This window comes from Aethalodelphis obliquidens, unplaced genomic scaffold (assembly GCF_003676395.1).
Source record: "Aethalodelphis obliquidens isolate GAN/ISIS:26980383/991018 unplaced genomic scaffold, ASM367639v1 scaffold89, whole genome shotgun sequence".
Classification (NCBI taxonomy): domain Eukaryota; kingdom Metazoa; phylum Chordata; class Mammalia; order Artiodactyla; family Delphinidae; genus Aethalodelphis; species Aethalodelphis obliquidens.
The window spans coordinates 6361697-6383065 of NW_020838033.1; the positions used below are offsets into that span (position 1 = coordinate 6361697).

Sequence of the window (21369 nt, forward strand, 5' to 3'; positions counted from 1 at the left end):
CAGGGCCCACAAGGGAACCAGGGCTTCATGCGGAGGATGTGAGGCAGCATGAGGGATTTCAAGCAGAGAATGAAGGGACCAGATTTGGTTTTTGGATAGATGGTTATCCGGATGAGGTGATGGGGGGCTGGGGTGGGGGTGGGGTGGGGGGCGCAGGGAGGGTGTCTAGGGGGTTTGGCTCTGTGATGTGTCATTTAAAATAGCGTCTCCCTCGGGACTTCCCTGGCGGTTCAGTGGTTAAGACTCTGTGCTTCCACTGCAGGGGGCACGGGTTCAGTCCCTGGTCAGGTAACTAAGATCCTGCATGCCAGGCAGTGTGGCCAAAAAAGAAACAAACAAATAAAATAGCTTCTCCCTTCCCTACGCCAGGGCCCAGTCTTGAGAGGAAAGGAAATCCCCACCCACTCCTGCCTCATCAAACACTCCTTATCCTCCCTCTTCCTCCAAGACCCTGTCCTGGTCCATCTCAGCCAATCTCCTCAAGGATTCTGGGACAGCTTCAAAGGCACCGGGCACCCTACCCTCTTAAACTGAGACCTGGTTAGGGGCTGACTCCAGCATCCTCTGCAAAGATACTGAGTCCTGGATTGAGGGTGCTGGAGAGCGCTGGGGCTCAGCTAGGTGGACCTCAGTCTGGTCCCAGAGGCCTGACCCTTCCCCCACAGGGGCCTGATATACCACTGTCTTGGGATTTTGTCTGTGGCTTCTCATCTCCACTTTGAACTTTGGTACAAACCAGGCTCAAAGTACGGAGTGTTTGCACCCCCTCTCTTCTCCCAACCTCCCTCTCCTGCCATGCTCAGGGAATGCAAACACATTTCAGTATTTGCCTAAAACAAACATAATTAGGAAGATAAATCAGCTGGAGGAACCCCTAAAGTTTATAATACATTTCCAGTACCACCGGGAACAGATATTGGTCCCCTCTGCAGGTCTGGGTTGCCAGACGTTTTATTTCCTCTACAGAGGGGTCTGTGCCTCTGGGCTGAGGAGCCCAAAGGGTGAGAGGAGGGAATGGGGCTGTTCCTAGATCCTCAAAGGCCCCTGCAGGCTGGAAGGAGGGGACCTTCCCCTCACCCCAGATGCAGGAGTCAGTCCCAGCTTCCTCCTCTGCAGCTGTTTCCCCACAAATTGGACACCCCTTTGGGAAACAATGTAGCCTCGTTAATCATTTAATGAAATAAACAACTAATCACATTGTGTTGCTGCCAGTGTTTCTTAACCTCAGCAGTCAGCCTGCCATGGAGGGAGGAGGCGGAAGGAAGGAATGGGGTAGGGGCGGGGACTTGGTCTAACACCTGAAATGCTTCAGCTGACAGAGGGTCATCCCCTTATGACTCCAGCCTTTCCAGGAGGGACAGTCATGAAAAGCGCTTAATATTTGGAGGCAGAGGTCCGAGGGCCTGGGTCCTAGCTCTGCTGCTTCCTCCCTGGGGAGCCTTTAGTGAGGCCCTGCAGGCATCTGAACCTCAGTTTTCATACTTGGAAAAGGGAGCTGATTGCCACATCTGCCTCACTGTGTTGCTGAGGAGGATTCAGAGAGGAGAAAGGATGTAGAAAAGTTGTTTGAGCCTTTAAAGGGGGCTGAACTGATACCGACCTTTATTTTTTACAACTTGCACATCCAGGCTTGAGTGCCTCTGAACTGGGCCTGATGGAATAAGGAAAGGCTTCTTGGAGAGGGCCTCTTGGGATTCAGACTGGAGGAAGGCCAGAAGACAGGAAGGGGCAGGTCAGGTGTCTCGTCCCCATACCTATCCTGAGGGCTAGAGAGAGAGGTCTAGTGACTCCTCCAAAGGACATCCTTTGGTCCCCCATTTTTCTGAACTCCCCCATTACCTTTTCTGAAGTCTGGGTGAGGGCACCAGGTTGCCATAGTGACCCCACTCCAGATACACGCAGACTGGTCCTGCAGGCTGTGGGAGGTGGGGGGAAGGGGTCATGTCCCGCAGGTTCCTGGTGGACACCAGGACCCTGGCAGGCAGTCCTGGTACAGCTGCCCCCTACACTACTCTCTCTTCCCCAGGAAAGGGGTTCAGCTCTTCTGAGTATCCCCCCCTCCCTCTCTGCCAACAAAGGAGTTTCTTCTACACAGTGCAGCCCCTCTCCCCACTTTCCCCCTTTCAGCTGGGTTCCCAGGTCTCTCTCCATTTCTAGCCAATCCCCAACTCCCTCTCCTCAAGGCTGGGGGTGAGGGTCAGAGAGAGGGGAGGCACCAGGTCCAGGCATGTGGGGTGATTCCCAAGCAGCTACCCCCGCCTGCAGCCAAAGAGACAAGAGGGACACGTACATAAGTGCCCCTCCCCCCAAGAAAATGCCTCTGCTGTTGACTCCTAAATAACAGATGTCTGTCTGCATATTAATGAGATTGGACGAATAATTGGTGAGTTTTTCATTCAGTGTCAGAATGAACCCAGAGGCCTTATGTTCATGCACACAGACACCCACTCACTGACTCTCCCCTTCCCCCAGAGCACAATGAGACAGAGGCAGTGGCTGGCAAGCTTGAACCACAAAGGGGAGGGGCAGACAGGGAAGTGGGAGGGGGCGTCAGCAGGAGGGAGACTGCCACCGTCTGGGTCTGTCAGGTTTCTCCCTCTTGACTGCTATCTCCCCAGTCCCCCACTCCCACCAGGGGCAAAAGCTTGCATTTGTGCGATTTCACCACCATGCAGAAGGGGCCCAGAGGAAGGTGGGAGCCTGAAGGGAGGGAGGGGGGAGGCAGGTGCTGCCCAGAGGGGAGCAACAAAGCAGTGGCCTCCTTCAGCAAGGTTGTTGCCTCCTATGAGCCTGGAATCAGGGGGCCCTTACCCTGCTTAGCCCCTGCGCCAGGGTGTGAGGTGGTTTTTGAATCAGATAGCTGCCATCTGCCAGCTGGGTGCTCTTGTGCAAATTACCCAACCTCTCTGAGCCTCTCATTTTCCCGTCTCCAAGAACACCACCTTGCAAGACTGAAAGGAAGAAATGAGATAAAATGTGTCATGTGTCTGTCTTAGTGCCTGGTTTACAATAGGCCCCCACACATATTTGTTTTCTCCCCACCTATCCCTAAAACACACCAAGACAGTTTCAAAATTGCTGCCTCTCCTGCCAGACACACGCTCCTTAGGGCAGGGGCGAATTAGAAGTTTAGTAATTATCCCGGCTGCCTAGAAACCTGGGGGTAAAGATACAGAGAGGAGCAGGAACAGAGAAAGAGATTAGATAGACAGAGGAGAGAGAAGTGATGGAACCCAAGGCCTGGAACAGAAGGATAGACCACAGAGACACAGAGACGCAAGCTGGGAATGGAGAAGGTACTGCAAGCAGTGGAGTGAGCCCTGGAGTGAGAGTCTAGAATCTACACTGTGGATTCCGGAAGCCCCGGCTCTGCCATGCTCGCTGTTTGACCTTAGCAAGTCTCATCCTCTCTTAGCATCTTATTCTCCTCATCTGTAAAATGAGGGGTTGATTTGCCCTCTGGGTCCCTTCGCACTGTGTGGGAACAGGAGTCCCAGTGGCAGCGGGTTGGTGGGGGGAGCAGGGGAGAGGAGGCGGGATCGCCCCCGCCCCCCCCCAGCAACTTACTATGGCCCATCGGTCACTCTTGCTCTGTGTCCTCCCTCCCTTGGTAAATAGATCTGCTGCGCCAGCAAACAACTGTCCATTGTGTCCTAATGAGGGACGAGCAGGGAAAACTAATCACTTATGATGCAAATGAGCGGCGGCTGCGGCCTCCTTGCTTTCACTGAGTGCCTCTCTTCAGCGCCGCCCCAGTTGGGCCTTTCTCCTTAGCCCCAGTTCCCATCTGGTCCTGGAGGAGGAGGGGGCAGGCCCAGACTGCCCTTCCCATTGTCGTTCATTGCCACTCCCAGCAAGGGGGCTCTACCCTCACAGCTTCCACGAGGCCCAGCTTCTCTCCCCACCCCCACAGAGCTCCCAGGGCAGCTCGGTTTTTGTTTTTAATTAAGGTGAAATTCACATAACATAAAATTAACCATTTTAAGGTGTACAGTTCCGTGGTATTTAGTGCATTCACACTGTTGTGCAACCACCACCCCTCTGGGCGTGGGTGTCATGCCCTTCTGCCCATCTCCACACCCTACAAGCTCCAGTGGCACAGGGAAGCTGCGGAGGCCTCAGCAAAGGGTCGAGGAGTAATGGAGGTTGGTGTTGGGCTAAAGGCTGAGAAAAGCCCAGAGCTGGCCTGGGGTGAAGAGGACAAGGCCTGCTCTTTAGAATGGAGCCCAGGGAGAAAGCTCGGGCTTTGGTGGGAAGGGGAAGATCATCACTGCTTTCCCCAGCACAGCCCTGGGGCCACATCTTTAGGAAATGGCCTCTTGAATTGCTGTAGAGATTTTTTTTCCTTAATTTTTCTGACATTTGGTTGGAAACCAGAGGAGGTTCCAGCACAAATCTTGGCTTCCATGGCTGTCAGAGTCTCTGGGCACTTGGGGATGGCCCCACCAGCAGGCGTCTCACCTCTGCAGCTGTGGACGCCGTGAGACGGCCCCCAAAGCCCTTTGCCTCCAGGAGAGACCTCTCCTCACCAAGCTCCAGGCTTCACCAAGGGAAGATTTTCTGCCCACTTGGCACTAGCTTATTGCAGAAGTCCTATAGCCTAACAGCTGGGAAGACCCACATAAGTTGTAATTTGAGTTTCTCTTGCCATTTGGTTTTAGATTGTTTTCAAAAGATGGCAAACATCTGATTACCTGTGTGTCTGTGTTACCTCTGGATTCACCTCTTTTTCCCTCCTCCCTCATCTGGGACATGTAGTAATGCTTTAAACAAACAAACAAACAAAAAAACCCCACAAAAACTCTTTTGGAATTAACCAGTGCCAACTGCTGCAGTATTGCAGAGGAAAAACTTTACAGGGTCACAAACTTTCTTTTATCTTCCCTGGCCCCTACCCGCACTCAACTGGATTCCACACTCCCTCTCTCAGACAAGACACAGCCCAGACACCATAATGAGAGCATTTTCATCTGTGTTCTAATGAATAGGGAGTCCTGGGCTAGTCAGCTCCAGGTCTGCCATCAATTCACTGGGTGACCTTTGACCAGGCCCTGGACCTCAGTTTTGTTTTTGCTTTTGTTTTTTTTGCCGTGTGGCTCGGCTCGCGGGATCTTAGTTCCCCAAACAGGAACTGGACCCAGGCCCTTCGCAGTGGAAAGCATGCCAAGTCCCAACCACCGGACTGCCAGGGAATTCCCATGGACCTCAGTTTTATTACCTATAAAATGGGGATAACAATCTCTACCCTAGTGATCTCCTAGGGAACAAGCAAGGAGAGAGAAATAATGGTTGTGCCAGGGCTTTGAACTTGCAAAGAGATTATCATGAGCATCCTAATTATTTCTCCAGTGATGATGGCATAGCAGTTTATCTATCTTGAGTATCTAGCCTGGAGGAGGCCCTGCTGGAGGACACATGGAGAGAGGAAACACCTTCTCTGTCTGCGTGGGTGCTGGTTTGATTCATCACAAAGCAGTAGGCTTCTAGATAGGCGAAAGAGGATCGAGGAGGAAAGCTGTGGGTGTGGCTTAGAAGAGGAAGAGTGATTCCTGGGTGTTTAGATCTCTCGTACTGCTTTTGGAGTAAATTTGGGTACGAGAAAAACGGGTGGGAGGGATTGAAGGGAATTAGCACTCTCAGTGGCAGAACGTGGCTTGTTTTCCAGGACTAAAGTTCTTGAGGGTGGGGCTAGCAGCTGGATAAGGCCTTTACTCAATGAGTCCATTCATTCATTCTTTAACTGTTGCATTCAGCAAATATTCATTGAGTACCCATCAGGGTGTCTGCCAGGAACAGAGCTGGGTTATAACAAAGATAAAATGATACTAATCCTACCCATAAGGACCTTCTAGTCAAACAGAGACAATAGAGTATGTGCAAAATAACTTACTGAGGGAAGAAAGTATCATAAATAAAGCAAAGCTTCTGGGATGCTCAGAGCGGGGACATTCTGGCCTGGAAGTGGGGAGGGCTCTGTGGAGGAGGTGGGGTGGGCAGTATTTGGGCCTGCAGAGTTGGCAGAGCAGGACTCACTGAGGATAAGACAGACTGTGAGCAAAATCTGTGGGTCCCCATATTTGGTGGCCAGGGTGCCTGAAAGGAAACAGCAGGTGAGGCACTGGTGAGGATGGATTTCGGCTTAGAAGGGACAGCCTGGGGAGACTGGCTGGGTCAGAGAAATAGATCCTTAGAAGATTCTCCCAAATCTTCTTCTGGATCCTCCCCCTAATTCTGCTAGCTGGGGGCTCTTAACTGGGACTTCTGGAATCTCCCGGCTTTTCACCTGGCCAAATCCTACCCAAGAGCCAGCTTGAGATGCTTTGCCCCTTATACTAAGCCAGTGGTTCTCAAACTTGAGCTTGTTTCTCGGAATCACAGATTGCTGGCCCCATGTCCGGTTTCTGATCAGTAGGTCTGAAGTGAGCCCCTGGAATTTGCTATCTAACAAGCTCCTAGACTATGTCGTTAGCCCCCACTTCCATTCCCCATCAGGGGACCATGCTTTGAGAATCACTGCGTTAAGCTGTATGTCAAAACTGCCTTAGCATTCTGGGTGCTGACACTAAGTCTCAAAGCTCTTGTTTGTCGGCCCCCATAATATGGAGGCGTGAGGTGCCTCCACAGCAGGCAGAGCCCACCACACAGCCCACAAGGGGCTTCTGAACCAGAAGACACAATTCTGCAAGGGTTATCGGTGGCCTCCTTGCTCCACCCATTGAATAGTAAGCTCCTCCTCCCTCCCTTCCACAACCCTAGCATACAGAGTCCACTACGAAACCGGGCACGTAGTGGCCCCCTCAGTCATTAACCTTGTTGTTATCACCTCCTAGGACTGGTTCCCAGCACAGTTTAGCCTCACATAAATCTTTGCATCAAAGTCTTGCCACCTCCTTTTGTGGTGTGATCTTGGGCAAGTTGCCTGACCTCTCGAAGTGCCATTTCCCTTACTGGTAAGTTGGGAATAGTGCCTGGCACTGAGGAGTGTGGCACGTGACAGTCGCTTATGATTATTATTGTTGTTGCTCCTGAGAGCTGGCAAGATCGATGGTCCACAGACCCCATTTCTCTTCCTTTTTAATTGAGTCATCTCCCACCTGCCTCCTGCTTTGCCCTCCTTGGGCCTTTCCTGTCATCACTCCGTGTCTCCCTGCCTTTCTCCCTCCAGGCCAGCTTTCCATCCTCCCCTCACAGGGCCCGCTGGTGGCCGACTCTCGCTGGGTAAGGATTGTCTGTACCTTGATCTCCATCAGTCAATAAAGGTAAATTACAAAATCATTTGTTTTACTTGTTCTCATTACCTGGAGGGCTGTCTGAAATTGCCTTTCTTTGGAAAGCCACATTTGCATATTTCTATGCTGGAGTCAAAAGCTACAGCTGTGGTTTCACTGCAATTTAAATATTAATAAAACCTCCTAAACCTCTAGCTGTTGTTTTAAGCAGTCTGGCTCTTCTCCTAGGTTGCTAATATAATTTAATCTTTGTCCTTTGCTTTGTATTTGTTTAAAGAGCCATTCTGGAGTCAACTGGAGCTAGCTGCTGCAACTTTGTAGATAAGAACCACTCACCAGCTTGGGAACCTTAGTTTTCCTTAACAGGCCCAAGATCTTCCTAGAGACAAAAGATAGACAGTAGGTAACGTTTTATACCAATTAGCAGCCCCTTACACTAAGCCAGTGGTTCTCAAACCTGAGCTTGCTTCAGAATCACAGACTGCTGGGCTCTTCCCCTAGTTGTGATTCAGTAGGTCTGGAGTGAGGCCCTGGAATCTGCATATCTAACAGGTTTTGCCCGCCCCCACCCCCTCCACCCCATTCCCCATCAGGGGACCACGGTTTGAGAATCACTGTCCTAACCTGCCTTATCATTCTGGGTCCCTGAAACTAGGTCTCCAGAGCTCTTGTTTGCTGGCCCCCATAATGTGCAGGGAGTCTCTCCTGTTTTCCATTTCTTCTAGCCCCTCAAACCATTACTTAGATTTTCCTGATCGTTGAGACTCATTTCAGGATCTGCTTCCTCCTGCACCTCCCTAATCCGTGCTCTCCACAGTTCTCAATTTTCTCTTCAGTTCTCCTTAATTTTCTATTTGCCCAGATCCATTTCTTTAATTTTCTCCTTGGTATGGGCAGATTTAAAGCCTGTTGGAGGGAGCTAGGCAGCCCTGAAGTACGGTACAGGGGCCTCTGGCTCAGCCATCTCACAGCCGTTGATAAGCAAGCTCCCACAGTCCCTGGCCAGTGAGCTCCATTCTCTATCAGGTTCTGCGGGTAGATCTGCAGTTCCCCCTCACCCGGCCCTGCTCTCCTCACTGCCTGCCTCTGGGGCTGCCCTTATCTGCTCCCCGCAGCCTTCACAGGATACACTCTGGGCAGCCTGGCTCCTTCCACTCCAACCCCCCAACACTGATTCCTTTCTTCTTCCCCACCATGTTTTTGAGCCGATACTTTGTGGATGATCCTGGTTGCACTTTTTGGGAGGGAGATAATCTAGGAGCTCTTCTCTAGGCCCCCCTCCCTGCACCTGCATGATAACCCCTCCTCTTCTCCTTCTTTCCAGCTTCTTTGCAGAGTTCATTTTGTGAAATGAGATAAAGGCAGTACAGGAACTAGTTCCCAAAATGCAGCTGTGCCCAGAAAGGGCTGAAGACTGTGGGATGGAAAAGTGGGAGGATATCTTAAAGCCAGAGGTCAAAAAAGCAGGTAGCTTTACTCCATCTTCAGATAGGACTCTTAAGCTCTGCCAATCATCCTGAGGCCAGGGCCAGAAGCTGACTTCCGGGAGAGGTTATGCAGAGCTGGAAAAACAGACTGGGTGGACATTTGTTGGGAGACCTTGAGAGACAATGACAGAAAACTTCTAAATGTGTCTTAGTTGTCTCTGCTTTCACCCAGGATTCCTGGGAAGGCAGGATGTACTACATAGATGTTGTTTTTTCTATTAACCCATCAGTGATGGGGGCAGCAGGATGAGGCCTAGCTTACCCCCAGGGTCCAGTAAGCCATGGCTTGTCACTGGAAATGAGACATTTTTGACCGAAGACTGGGAAGCACTTGCTTCTTGCCTGCCTTTACGGACTCCCTGCCAGGTGGACAGGAAGCTGGCGTGGGCCCGAGAGAGGTCACACAGTGGGCAAGGCTGAACTGGCAGGTCCTGACAGCTGAAAGATAAGAAACCCTAAGCTGGAAAGCTGGATGGGAGTGGACAAAACAAGTAGCCGCGATCCAAGCCTGTAAATCCCCTTGCCTAGGGCTGCTTTCCCAGGGAGAGCTGCCACTTGGAGGCAGGAACTTTCTACCGCCTCCCACCACAGGCCATAAAGCCAGAGTGCTAGTTCCCCTCCCAGTCCGCTCCTCTCCCCAAATTCCCTTGAGGCTTGAACCAGTGCCTTCTGACCTGGGGTCAGTGACGGATGCAGGTGGAAAGCTGAATGATGGGATGGAAGGGGCATGGGTTTGGATCTTCGCATTGTCATTTATTAGCTGTGCAAACTCTGAGCAAAATCCTGTATTTCCAGTTCCTATTCTTCAAATGAGGTGACAAATACCCACTTCACAGAGCTGTGATGAAGACTAAACGATATGAAAATGTAATAACGGCAGTTAGTCCCATTTTCTCTACTTCTCCCCTCACCTACCCACCACCCTCCTTACAAGGAAGGCAGTATTGAATTGTGCAAGGATTTCATCCTCTTTGCCTCAAAGAGAATTCCAATCTCTGAACAGAGTAAAGACCAACAAAAAATGATACAGACTGTTATCAGTGGATTAAGCATGTTAAACGGGAGTGGTTGTCAGAATTCCAAAGACGTCCTCCCTAGATTTCTGGCCCTGGGCGTTATTCAATCAAACAGTAAGCTAGGTAATGCTGTGAAGGGACTTTGCAACTGTAATTATGGTTCTGGACCTTAGGATAGGGAGATCACCCTGGATTACCTGGTGGGCACAATCTCACCACTTGAGCCCTTAAAAACAGAAATTTCTTTGACAGGAGTTACAGAGATGAGGCAGAAGGGGAAGTCAGAGAAATTCCAAAAGTGAGACGGATTTGATCAGCCATTGCTGGCTTTGAAGATGGAGGTATGGGGTCATGAGTCCAGAATGTGGGTGGCCTCTAGAAGCTAAGGATGACCTCTGGCCGACAGCCAGCAAGGAAACAGAGAGCTTAGTCCTAGGAGTGCAAGGAACAATTCGGACAACATGAAATGAGCTTGGAAACAGATTCATCCCCAGAGCCTCCAAGAAGGAACACAGGCCTGCCCTGCTGGCACCTTGATTTTGGTCTTATGAGACCCGAAACATAATAAATGGATGTAGTTTTAAGCCACTAGATTTGTGACAATTTGTTATGGCAGCAATAGAAAACAAATATAAAAAGGGTTTTTTTTTGTGGTACGCGGGCCTCTCACTGTTGTGGCCTCTCCCGTTGCGGGGCACAGGCTCCAGACGCGCAAGCTCAGCCACCATGGCTCACGGGCCCAGCCGCTCCGCGGCATGTGGGATCCTCCCGACCGGGGCACGAACCCATGTCCCCTGCATCGGCAGGCGGACTCTCAACCACTGCGCCACCAGGGAAGCCCTATGATAAGGTTTGTTTTTTTTTTTTTATGATAAGGTTTTGAAGTCCCCTTGATAACCCTAGGAGGTAGGTACTACTATTATCCCCGTTTTACAGATGAGGAGATGAAAGTACAGTGAGAAAAGGCTCTGAGAAAGTCTGCAGGTGTGAGCCTTCAGAACAGTCATACTTGGTGGAAGTGTTTGCTACCAAGTTTATTTCCAGGTGAAAAGCACATTTACAAAACATATTTTGTACAATCAAGTCCTTACTGCCTGCACACACTGGGGGGCTAAGGAAGACCTAGTCCTTCCAACAGCTATAAACAGTCCTGGATAATGAGTTTATGAAAAACACTTTCTCTTCCTTCAGCAAACAAAATTATTTATGAATCTGTACAGTTCAGCAATAGGGAGCAAAGGGAAAAAAATTACCTCAAGGAAAGCAAACAGCTCCTTTCCTGGTGGGATCCATCATCTTACAGACATGAAATATTCATATCAGAGATCTTATATTTCAAGAGGAATGGGTTACATATCAGAGCTACAACAATAAACATTTTATTTGTCACTAATGGGGAATTAGAAGATTCTCTTTGGACACCAGAATTCTTGAAAAGATTCTGCTGTTTCAGAGCACATGAGTGCTAAGAAATTCTTTAGAAGCCCAGCAACTATAGCCCAGACTTTTGGAGATCAGGGTCAGCAAGACTCCCCTCTCCTCTAATTAACCCTCAAATTTCATATTATATCCATTACCGCCTCTGGATTTCCTCCCCAATGCTCCACTCCAACACTTGAGAGCTGTCCAAGGACTGTTCTGATTTTAAGTCACAGCACAGATCCCCAAGTACTCACCTTCCATTGAAGGATCTGACTCCTGGACTTTAAGAACACAAGGGTTTTGAGAAACAAATTTAGGGAAACCAGCTATTCTCCTGAGACCAACCACTCTGCCTCCAGCTCGAAGCCAACAGCCCCAGGACGAGGAATAAGGCTGATAAATAATGAATCAGCATCTTGCTCAATTGGTGGGGTTTAAATGGTTTTAAATTCTTTTCAGGTGAAAAGTTGCCACAATTTTGTGCTCATGGCAGATTTCAAAGGGAGACTTGAAGCAGAAAATCTTTAAGGGACCCTTGCAGAGCCAGAAGTTCTTTTCAGGCTGATGTACATAAAATATTTAGGAATCGGGGCTGTGGAAGGACTGAAGAGGCCTTTCCCTGGCCCTGGAAAAAGGTCATTTCTTAAGCTCATTCTTGAGGTCCTGCAGAGACGGGCCCTATCCCCTATATACATGGCAGGCTGGAATCAGCAGCAGCTCTGGGGACCTGGGGTATCAGGTAGGTGTCCAGCTCCTGGCACTGGTAGAGGGCTACGCTGTCCAATACCCACTCTCGGGTCACCACAGGTGCTTCACACATCTGCCCGATGACTGGAGACAGAGAACACAAGCAGAGATTAGTGTCAATTCACATTTCCCCAGACCAGACCCTAGTCAATCTACTGGGGGCAACTGGTTGGATGAGTTCTTAGAGTGACTTAGGCAGGAGCAATATCACTGATCTTCAGCAGTGCTTCAGGACATAAAAAGCCTGAGGACTGACTGCTGGTGAAAGCCTATAGCCTCTGGCAACTTTATTAACATGAGCTCCAATCTGTTAAAGGAAAAGTCACCAGAGAGAGCAAAACAGCACTGCAATTTAATTACGTGGAAACATGTTTGCCATATCTTAAGTGAAAAAGCAAAACAGTATGATGGGCACGATCACATTTGTATAAAATACATGTGTGTACGTACATACACAACCAGGCCTGGTAGAATTTTCCGGTGATCATCTCCAAGTGGTGGGATTGCTGGGATTATTTTGCTGTGTTTGTGCTCATTTATATTTTATGTGGTGAATTTTCATATTTAAGCACACACACCCCCCCGTGGAAACAGTTCATGCAGTACTTTTTTTATTTTTATTTTGGTGGTACACAGGCCTCTCAATGTTGCAGCTTCTCCCGTTGTGGAGCAGAGGCTCCGGACATGCAGGCTCAGCAGCCATGGCTCACGGGCCTAGCCACTCCACGGCATGTGGGATCTTCCCAGACCATGGCACGAACCCATGTCCCCTGCATCGGCAGGTGGACTCTCAACCACTGTGCCACCAGGGAAGCCCCATGCAGTACTTTTATAATGCAAAACAAACAACAAAAAAGTTTTGAAAGGACATTTTAGCCATTCATTCAACAAATATTTATTGAGCACCTAGAATGTGCTGAGAACTATGTTAATGAAGCACCGGGTGACCTGTGTTGAATCAAACTCTTCCCACCCCATATGACGCAGGTACATGCCTATGGCCTTCCGGAGCCCCACACAGGTGCACCATCCACTCCAGTTGATCTAAACAGGGCATTTAGGCCTAAAATCACCACAGTAATCTGCACGCTTAACCTGGGCCCTCTACCCCATACTCCTCTGGATGAAGGCTTACAGCAAGACTCACCATGGAAGCCACCGCCCTCTGTCCAGGCATCCGGCTGCACGACCACAATTGGTTGAGTACCCTGTACCCCCAGAAAGGAAACAGCATTGAGGGTATCAGAGCAGGACTTTTGCGACAGTCACTTCACCATTTCTTGATAGCTTGCTGAAGCACACTACTCTGGGGGCAACCATGCAAAGGAGGGGGAAGGGCACATGTCAAAAAGGAAGGGTCAGAGGGAAAGAGCCTTCCCTGGGTCTGTTTAGTATTTGTAGCTCTCAAGTCCTTACTTATCCCTTACAGACGGAGTCTTCTGGCACAGGTACGTGGGCAGAGAAGGGTCAGGGTGAAGTGAGGCTTCTAAGGCTACACTGGGGGGTTCATAGGGACTGAAAGGTGCTGCCTCGCTCAATCTCAGGACAGAATAGCGTCCTCCCCCGAACAGGGCACCAAACACTTACCTGGCTGAGGGTGAATGATGAGGGCTCCTTCACCACAGAAGCCCCACACAGATGCACCATCCACTCTAGTTGATCTAAATAAGACATTTAGACCTAAAATCACCACAGTAATCTACATATTTAACTGGGCTCTCTACCCCACACTCCTCTGGATGAAGGCTTACAGCAAGACTTCTCAGTGGAGGAGTCCCTGTTTCTCTGCTCCAAAGGGACGGAAAGGCCTTAAACTACAAATTCTAAGTCAATTTGCTACGGATATGCTACCTACTTTGGTTATCAGTCCCCATAAGGCCACTTGGTAGATAAGGTCTGAAAGTCAAATGAAAGAAATAAAAAAAAAAAAACGAAGATCTCATTTCCATTAGTTTGCTAAACTGCTGGCTAAGACACTGTGAAAAACTACCTACCCACCATCCCTCCTTCCTTGCCTAATTCTGTGTTGGTGATTGATAATCACAGCCACTGACAGCACCAAACTTGGTGGTAATTATTGTAAATGTCAAGAGATAGGAAGATAATTCATTCAGTCAAGAGAAAATACAAGTCATCCTGGACAGAGACTCAGCACGTCAGTGGGGAAAGGCTATATGCTGAACTGGAATCAAATCACTTGAAAAAATCAGAAGAGATGTTCCACTTGGACCTGGAAAAGCAGCAGAACTGACCACTGGGTGGCTCCTGGTCACCTCTGGGTCTCTTTACCATCAGCCCGTTTCTGAGGATTGCTGAGGTGCTCCTGTTTGGCTGAGTGAACCGAGGTCAATTAACTTACCTCCAAAATGACAGCTGCTAGAGACCCTCGTTCTCATTATACCAAAGTACAAAAACCCTGAGAAACCTTTGAGTGGCGCTTGGAAATTTCATGAACACCCAATCAATAACCAATAAAGACAGAAGCAAAATTACTTTGCCAGGTTCTCTTGCTGCCACTCATCTGTCCCTGACCAGATGCCAAGGCTGACTTCGGGGGAGTAAGAGGACCTGATCCTGGGGGCAGAAGTGGGTACAGAGGAAAAGGTGGGTAGCCTTTGTCTGGAAAAGAATGAACCAAATCTAGACACACCCCAGGGCCTCAGTGCCTCACAACTTCCGAGCTAAGCCACATAGCACTCCTCAACATAACATCACATTCAGTGTCAAATTTAATTAGAAAATGTTCATCAAGAGTCTTCCTCTGCTCTGGGCCTATGTGGGGCCCCAGGCCCACAGGGCTTATGCAGCTGTTGTGCTCTCATCTCTGTATCAAATGGAGATGGTTTAGGAGGAGCAGAATTCTTTCTTGACATTTACAAACCCAAAAGGTATCTTCTCCCTAACTTATTATTTCCCCCCTTTCTTAGACCAAAGGGCAGTAAAAGCAGCTCTACCCCACTGAGCACAGAACATATTGTGTCCTAGATCCTAACTCTTCACTGCCTTCTAGCTCTTGAGAAGGGGCACAGGGCTAGTTTTTTTTGCCATGGGCTAATGTTTTGGTGTGGTTTTGTCTGACGAGTGCTAGAGAAATAGAATAACCTCTGGAATATCTCACCCATATGAGGAAACCCCCATTAAGATGATGACGTAGGGGAAAGGCTGGTGCTGGATTCGGCAGTTCTCCCAGTCAGTCTCTTACCTGTGGGCATATTGGTAAACGGTCCATAGCAACAGATTTCTAAGCCCTTGAAGATCTGGGAGAAGAGAGGGACAGAGGGGTGGAGAGAAAGAAACATTAGTTATAAAAGATATGGGTTTTTTAAAAAGCAATATAGAGACTCTCAAAAATGAAGAACTTTCCTTTTTTTAAAATTTTTTTTATTGGATTATAGTTGATTTACAGTGTTGTGTTAGTTTCAGGTGTACAGCAAAGCGATTCAGTTATACATTTATATATATCCACTTTTTTTTTTTTTAAGATTCTTTTCCCATATAGGCCATTACAGAGTATTGAGTAAAGTTCCCTGGACTATACAGCAGGTTCTTATTAGCTGTCTATTTTATATATAGTAGTGTGTATATGTCAGTCCCAATTTCCCAATTTATCCTTCCCCCGACTTACCCCCTGGTAACCATAAGTTTGTTTTCTATATCTGTGACTACTTCTGTTTTGTAAATAGTTCATTTGCACCCCTCCCTTTTTTTACGATTCTACATATAAGCGATATCATAAGAACTTTCCTTTTCTTTTCTTTACCACCTGATAATTTCTGTTGCTACTTCCCAGAGACAATCAGCCCAATGTCCAAAACACTGACGGATTTTAGACTTTTTTTCATGTGTGTATGTATTTGATCTACTCTATAGTCATACTTTGTCATTCAAGGGCTGGGCATCCCACCTTGCCACCAATCAGGTCCAGGCTCTTCCCTGATGACCTCTGCAGGTAATTTTACTTCTCGTTAGAGACAAGAAGAAAAAAATTGGTCCTCCTTTATGTTTAATAAAAGGCTTGGATGGCAAGAGATTCAAACTATCAGCTGAAGTTTGATGTTTATCCAGATTTGATATATACATCAATACTAACCCTGACCCTAACTGGCAGAGAGGTCTATGTTTATTTTATGTGTACCTGCTCCTTTTCTCCTGGCCCCAGAACATCTGTTCCTGCCTTCACACTGCTCTACGAATGGCCCTTGTTCCTTCAGCAACCTAAGTTGTTTTTAATCTAGAAGGGAAGCCTGGTTGTGCCTCTCCTCACTGAGCTTACTGCCTAAATTTTCAGGAGACACAGATCACAATGCACCTTGCAGGTACCTCTTCCACTTAGAGTGCTCAACAGACTGTCCGAAAGAACTTTCTGTTTTGGTGGAAATATTCTATATTTGCTTTAATAAGGTGGCCAGGAGTCACATGTGGCTAATGAGTACTTGAAACGTGGTTAGGGTGAGTGAGGAACTCAACTTCCTATTTTCTTTAATTTTCGTTAATTACAATGTAAACAGCTTTGTGGCTGGTGGCTACTCTGTTGGACAGGCAAATTCTTACACATGCTTTGGCACGAATTCTTAGGGAAGGACTTGGGTATCGTTTCAAAGAACAAATCTAACTTTGTGTCAGTTGGCTGGATACATACCATTAGGTAACCTTTGTTCTCTTGACCCTTTTTCTTTCTCCCCATTCTACTAAAATGAAAATTGTCTAGGCCTAGAACTCACCTCCCTTCAAATAAGAGAGACTGGGGTAGAGAAAAATCAGGAAGCTAAAAACACATGATGGCCTTTTAGGAAATGCCCACTCCCCCCCCCACCCCATTTCAATCTCAGTCAGAGGAACAAGGACAGATAGCAGGACAAGTCTGTTTCTGTTGTATGTGACAGCCTCCACCTGTGCCATTCTCACTATCTGTATGAATAAACTGCATCTCCAACCTGTTGGCAGGATCTAGATGCTCATAATGCTAAAAGTTCTCCTCAGGTGGCCAGCTGGAGCCAAATGTTGACACAAAAAGTACAAAAGATTAAGAATTTTAAAAAAATTTTATTTATTTTTGGCTGCGTTGGGTCTTCGTTGCTGTGCGGGCTTTTCTCTGGTTGCAGCGAGCGGGGGCTACTCTTCGTTGTGGTGCACGGGCTTCTCATTGCGGTGGCTTCTCTTGTTGCGGGGCATGGGCTCTAGGCATGTGGGCTACCATAGTTGTGGCAGGTGGGCTCTAGAGCTCAGGCTAAGTAGTTGTGGCGCACGGGCTTAATTGCTCCACAGCATGTGGGATCTTCCCGGACCAGGGCTCGAACCCGTGTCCCCTGCACTGGCAAGCAGATTCTTAACCACTGTGCCACCAGGGAAGCCCAAGATTAGGAATTTTTACATCCAGGCTGACACTCACTGATGAGGATGTCTAGTTATGAGATTAGAAATTTGAAGTTTCACCTCTACAAATACATTTCTCTTCCACAAGAGAACGCTACAGTGACACGTGGTGTTTTCAGAATGACACTACTTTGACCAGGCACGTTCCACAATTGCCACCCCAAATGCAGGGCAAAACTCCAAATGCTGGAATTTCCTTTCAAGGAGGGAAGAATCTCGTGCTGATTCTGCCTTGTATCCAGTGGAATAAAACATATGACTGGCTCACACAGAGCTCCCCTCAGGTGCAGGCAGAAGGAGAAACAGGGCCAGCAGCTTTTCTTGGCATCTAGAAGTTACTTGATAGGCTCAGAGGGTGAGGGTGGGCTGACCCCAAGGGTTCAGAGCTCCAGGGCTGGATTTGTGACCATCTCCCAAAGCAGTTTTCCTTAGAAAATCATCTCTGTTGGTTCTCTCTCAAGTTCTATAAAGGAACAGGAGGTGCTCCGTATGTGGATGTTCTGACATGCCCAGTGGTACACACTTGAAAAAGGAAGAAATGCAGACCAGGAGCATAAGCACTCAGCCAGTGACCCAAGAGCAGCCAACTCAGGCCTGACAGGCTGGTGTGAAATCTTGCCTGGATTTCTCCTTGAGAGAACGACATAATTTTGGCTACATCATCTGTTACAGTATGATCTGGGGAAGAAGGTCACTGAATCTTCCTGGGCCTCTAGTCTTTCATTTGTAAAGTTGTTAGAATAATCAATTTTTCTCCTGTGTGAAAATTTCTATAATGTGCCAGGAAACTATGGTATTGTCATTAAGAGCTCAGATTCTGGAGGGAGACTGGTTCTAGTTGGGTTCAGCTTCTAGTTGGGTTCACAACTAGCTGTGTGAGCTTGGGCAATTTACTCAACCTCTTTGATCCTTAATTTTCTCATCTATAAAATAGGCATAATTATAGTACACGCTTCCCAGGGTTGCTGTAAAATTGTTAACTAGTTAAGATAGGGTCGAGTGTTTGGAGCAGTCCCTGGATATAGTGAACATTACACAGATGTCAGCTATTGATTATCAACCACTTTCTCTTCTGTGCTTTCACAGACAGCCTGGGTACATCCCCCTCACAGCACTTACCACACTGCTGTAGAGAAAGACACCACCGTGAAGTAGAAAGAGCAAAGGTTTTAGATTCACATCTGTCTCAAATCCCAGCTCTGCCATTTATCAGCTAAGATTTGCACCCTAGAATGAAACCCAAATTATATAACTTCTCTAAACCTCTAAGCTCCCTCATTCATAAATCGGATAATAGAGTTGGCCCACTGGCCTACTGTATCCAACAAGTTCCACATCCGCAGATTCAACTAAACTGCCAATGGAAAATATTTGAAAAAAAAATGTTTCTTCCAGAAAGTTCCAAAAAGCAAAACTTGAATCTGCTTTTTGGCAACTATTTACATAGCATTTATACTGTACTAGGTCTTAGAATTAATCTAGAGTTGATTTAAAGTGTATGGGAGGATGTTACATGCAAATGCTATACCATTTTATAAAAGGGACCTGAGCATCTTTGGATTTTGGTATCTGCAGGGGGTCCTGGTACCAATCCCCCAAGGGTACTGAGGAATGACTGTACTTATTTACTCTGCTGTTCCGGAAGAACTAAAAAACCTATATGAATGCACCTACTTGGTATTCCAGCAGTGTAAGGGGCCATCTTGTAAGGCCCCTTACAAGATGAATGAGACCATCTCCACGAAGTGGGCAGGAATGCAGAGGGGTGGGTAGGTTTTTTGCCAACATGGGGGAGGAGGGCTTTACCTTCCTGTCCTGGGATTCTCTTGCTCGCTTTGGGCCTTGATGGTTTCTTCCATTGACAACATCGCCTCTGACTTCAAAATCATGCTGAAAGAAACCAAGCCCAAACCACAGGGGTCAGAGAAAGAGAAGCCTCCTTCAATGGAAACAGAGGAGATACATCATATTTAAGGAATCAAATATTGCCAGGCAGTTTTGAACCCTATCTCCCCCAAAATCATCTTTTCTGGTGGACTGCATGAAATGACCAGCATCTCAGCTGCTGAAATCAATTCATTGAAGCAAATCTTTGTGGGCAGAAACTAACAATTGGCTTTTCACCTCACTGGGACTTAACGTATTTTAATTTGCAACATCTATCTCCTCTCAGAACATTCACTTAGCATTTAAACTGCTAATACTGTGCTGTTATAAAGATAACTGGAGAATTCCTGATCTCTTAATGTGTATTACCACCTAAAGAAATAAGGGTTTCTCAGATTTCCATTGAGAGATTTACAGTTAATGAAACCAAAATAATAAAATATACATTTAATACTGAAGAAAGTAAGAGGCTTTTCATAATCACTATTTGGACTAGCCAAGGCTGGGGGAATAAAGAATAATAGGATTAGGGAGGTCAGAGGTTTGGGGAGAATTCTGGGGAAGAATGCTTAGAAACAATTCTTACTGAAACTCAGATTGCAGGGGAGACCACATCTGTTGCCAAGAGAATTAGGAAGAATAATAAAGTCATGGGCATAACCACAGGTTGTTATTAGGTGAAAGCACTCTTAATATTTCCTAGTCACGTGAGTGAGAAGAGTCTGGTGATAAACATGTCATCTATTTGAAGATGACCCTCAAATTTATAGACCTGATTGTACCCCTGTGCCTACTAACCTCTCTACCCGGAGGTCTCCTATAAATCCCCAAATCCATGCACCTAAAACAGAGCTCTTGATTCTACTCCTGCCTCCTGCTCCTCGGCCTCCCAGGATGCTCCTCCCCCATGTCTTCCTTATCTAATTAACATCACTAACATCCACTTCATTGTTCAGGCCAAAAATCTAAGCGTTACCCCAATTCCTGTCTTTACCTCATCTTCCAATTTAACCTATTAGTAAGTCCTATCTTCCAAACATCTCAAACCAAACTCTTCTTACCATCTCCAGGTCTCATTACCCTATGAATAAAATTCAAATTCCTTACCACGACTTACACCGAATCCTACCTGATCTGGCCCTTGTCTATGACCTTCTCCAACCCCTTGTCTAACCTCTGCTGCCTACATATGATTCACCAATTACAACTCTCCAGCTATACTGGCCTGTTTTTCTTTAATAAACCAAGCTCATTCCCATCTTAAGACCTTTATGCTTGCTGCGATTCTGCCTATAACATTTGTTCCCTACATTTTTCTTTTCTTGTTTGTTTTTTAAAAATTTTATTTATTATTTTTATTTATTTATTTTATTTTTGGCTGCATTGGGTCTTTGTTGCTCCACGCGGGCTTTCTCTAGTTGCGGAGAGCAGGGGCTACTCTTCATTGCGGTGTGCAGGCTTCTCATTGCGGTGGCTTCTCTTGTTGCGGAGCGTGGGCTCTAGGCGCACAGGCTCAGTAGTTGTGGCGCACGGGCTCAGCTGCTCCGCAGCATGTGGGATCTTCCCGGACCAGGGTTCGAACCCGTGTCCCCTGCATTGGCAGGCGGACTCTCAACCACTGAGCCACCAGGGAAGCCCCCTACATTTTTCAAGGCCAATTCTTTCTTGTCTTTTAGGTCTCAGCTCAAGCTTTTCAGAAAGCCTTCTTGGGTCTCCTTACCTAAATAGTCAACCTCTGTCCCCAGCCAACCGCCAGTCTGTTGTTCTATATATTTCTTCATAGTGTTTATTGGTATTTTAAACACATCTTTATTTATTATGCATCTCCCCTCCACAGAACATGAATCCCACCACAGCAGGGAACTATCAGTCTTATTTACTGCTGTATCCCTGGTGCCCAGCACATAGTAGGCTCCCAATAATATAAGTCACTGAATGAAACCAACAGAAACATCAATTAATTAATTATGAATATGCTGACTAGTGCATAATAGTTTAAAACTGCTTTCGCTAATTTTATTTTGCCTGATCTGTTGTCACCAGCAGCTCTAAGATGGCTGTTCTAAAATTATTCCTCCTCCTACGCTCTATCTTATTTACCTCTCACTGTTCTCAGTATCAAAGAGTAAAATAAAATCTTTGAAGGAATCAGGTTTCTAAACAGATACATTTGCATATTAATATGAAGGATTCTTTTCAACTGTGAAA

The 21369-nt window shown here is 47.2% G+C and overlaps 1 protein-coding gene across 9 annotated transcripts in view; it reads right to left on the bottom strand.

Moving 5' to 3' along the window:
* Positions 1-10748: 10748 nt before the first annotated feature.
* The window catches only part of BRCA1 (BRCA1 DNA repair associated), a 64384-nt gene continuing 53763 nt past the window's right edge, over positions 10749-21369 (bottom strand). For 6 of the 9 annotated variants that reach the window (XM_027094658.1, XM_027094654.1, XM_027094657.1 and 3 more), the window contains exons 19-23: positions 19081-19164; positions 15104-15158; positions 13489-13562; positions 13049-13109; positions 10749-11985 (exon numbers count right to left, since the gene is read on the bottom strand). In XM_027094658.1, the coding sequence (XP_026950459.1) occupies positions 11840-11985; positions 13049-13109; positions 13489-13562; positions 15104-15158; positions 19081-19164 (420 nt within the window). In that variant the 3' untranslated portion in view covers positions 10749-11839. Of the gene's footprint in view, positions 11986-13048; positions 13110-13488; positions 13563-15103; positions 15159-17172; positions 17797-19080; positions 19165-21369 lie in introns of those variants that run through there. The other 3 variants (XM_027094655.1, XM_027094656.1, XM_027094659.1) reach the window with 2 other exon arrangements.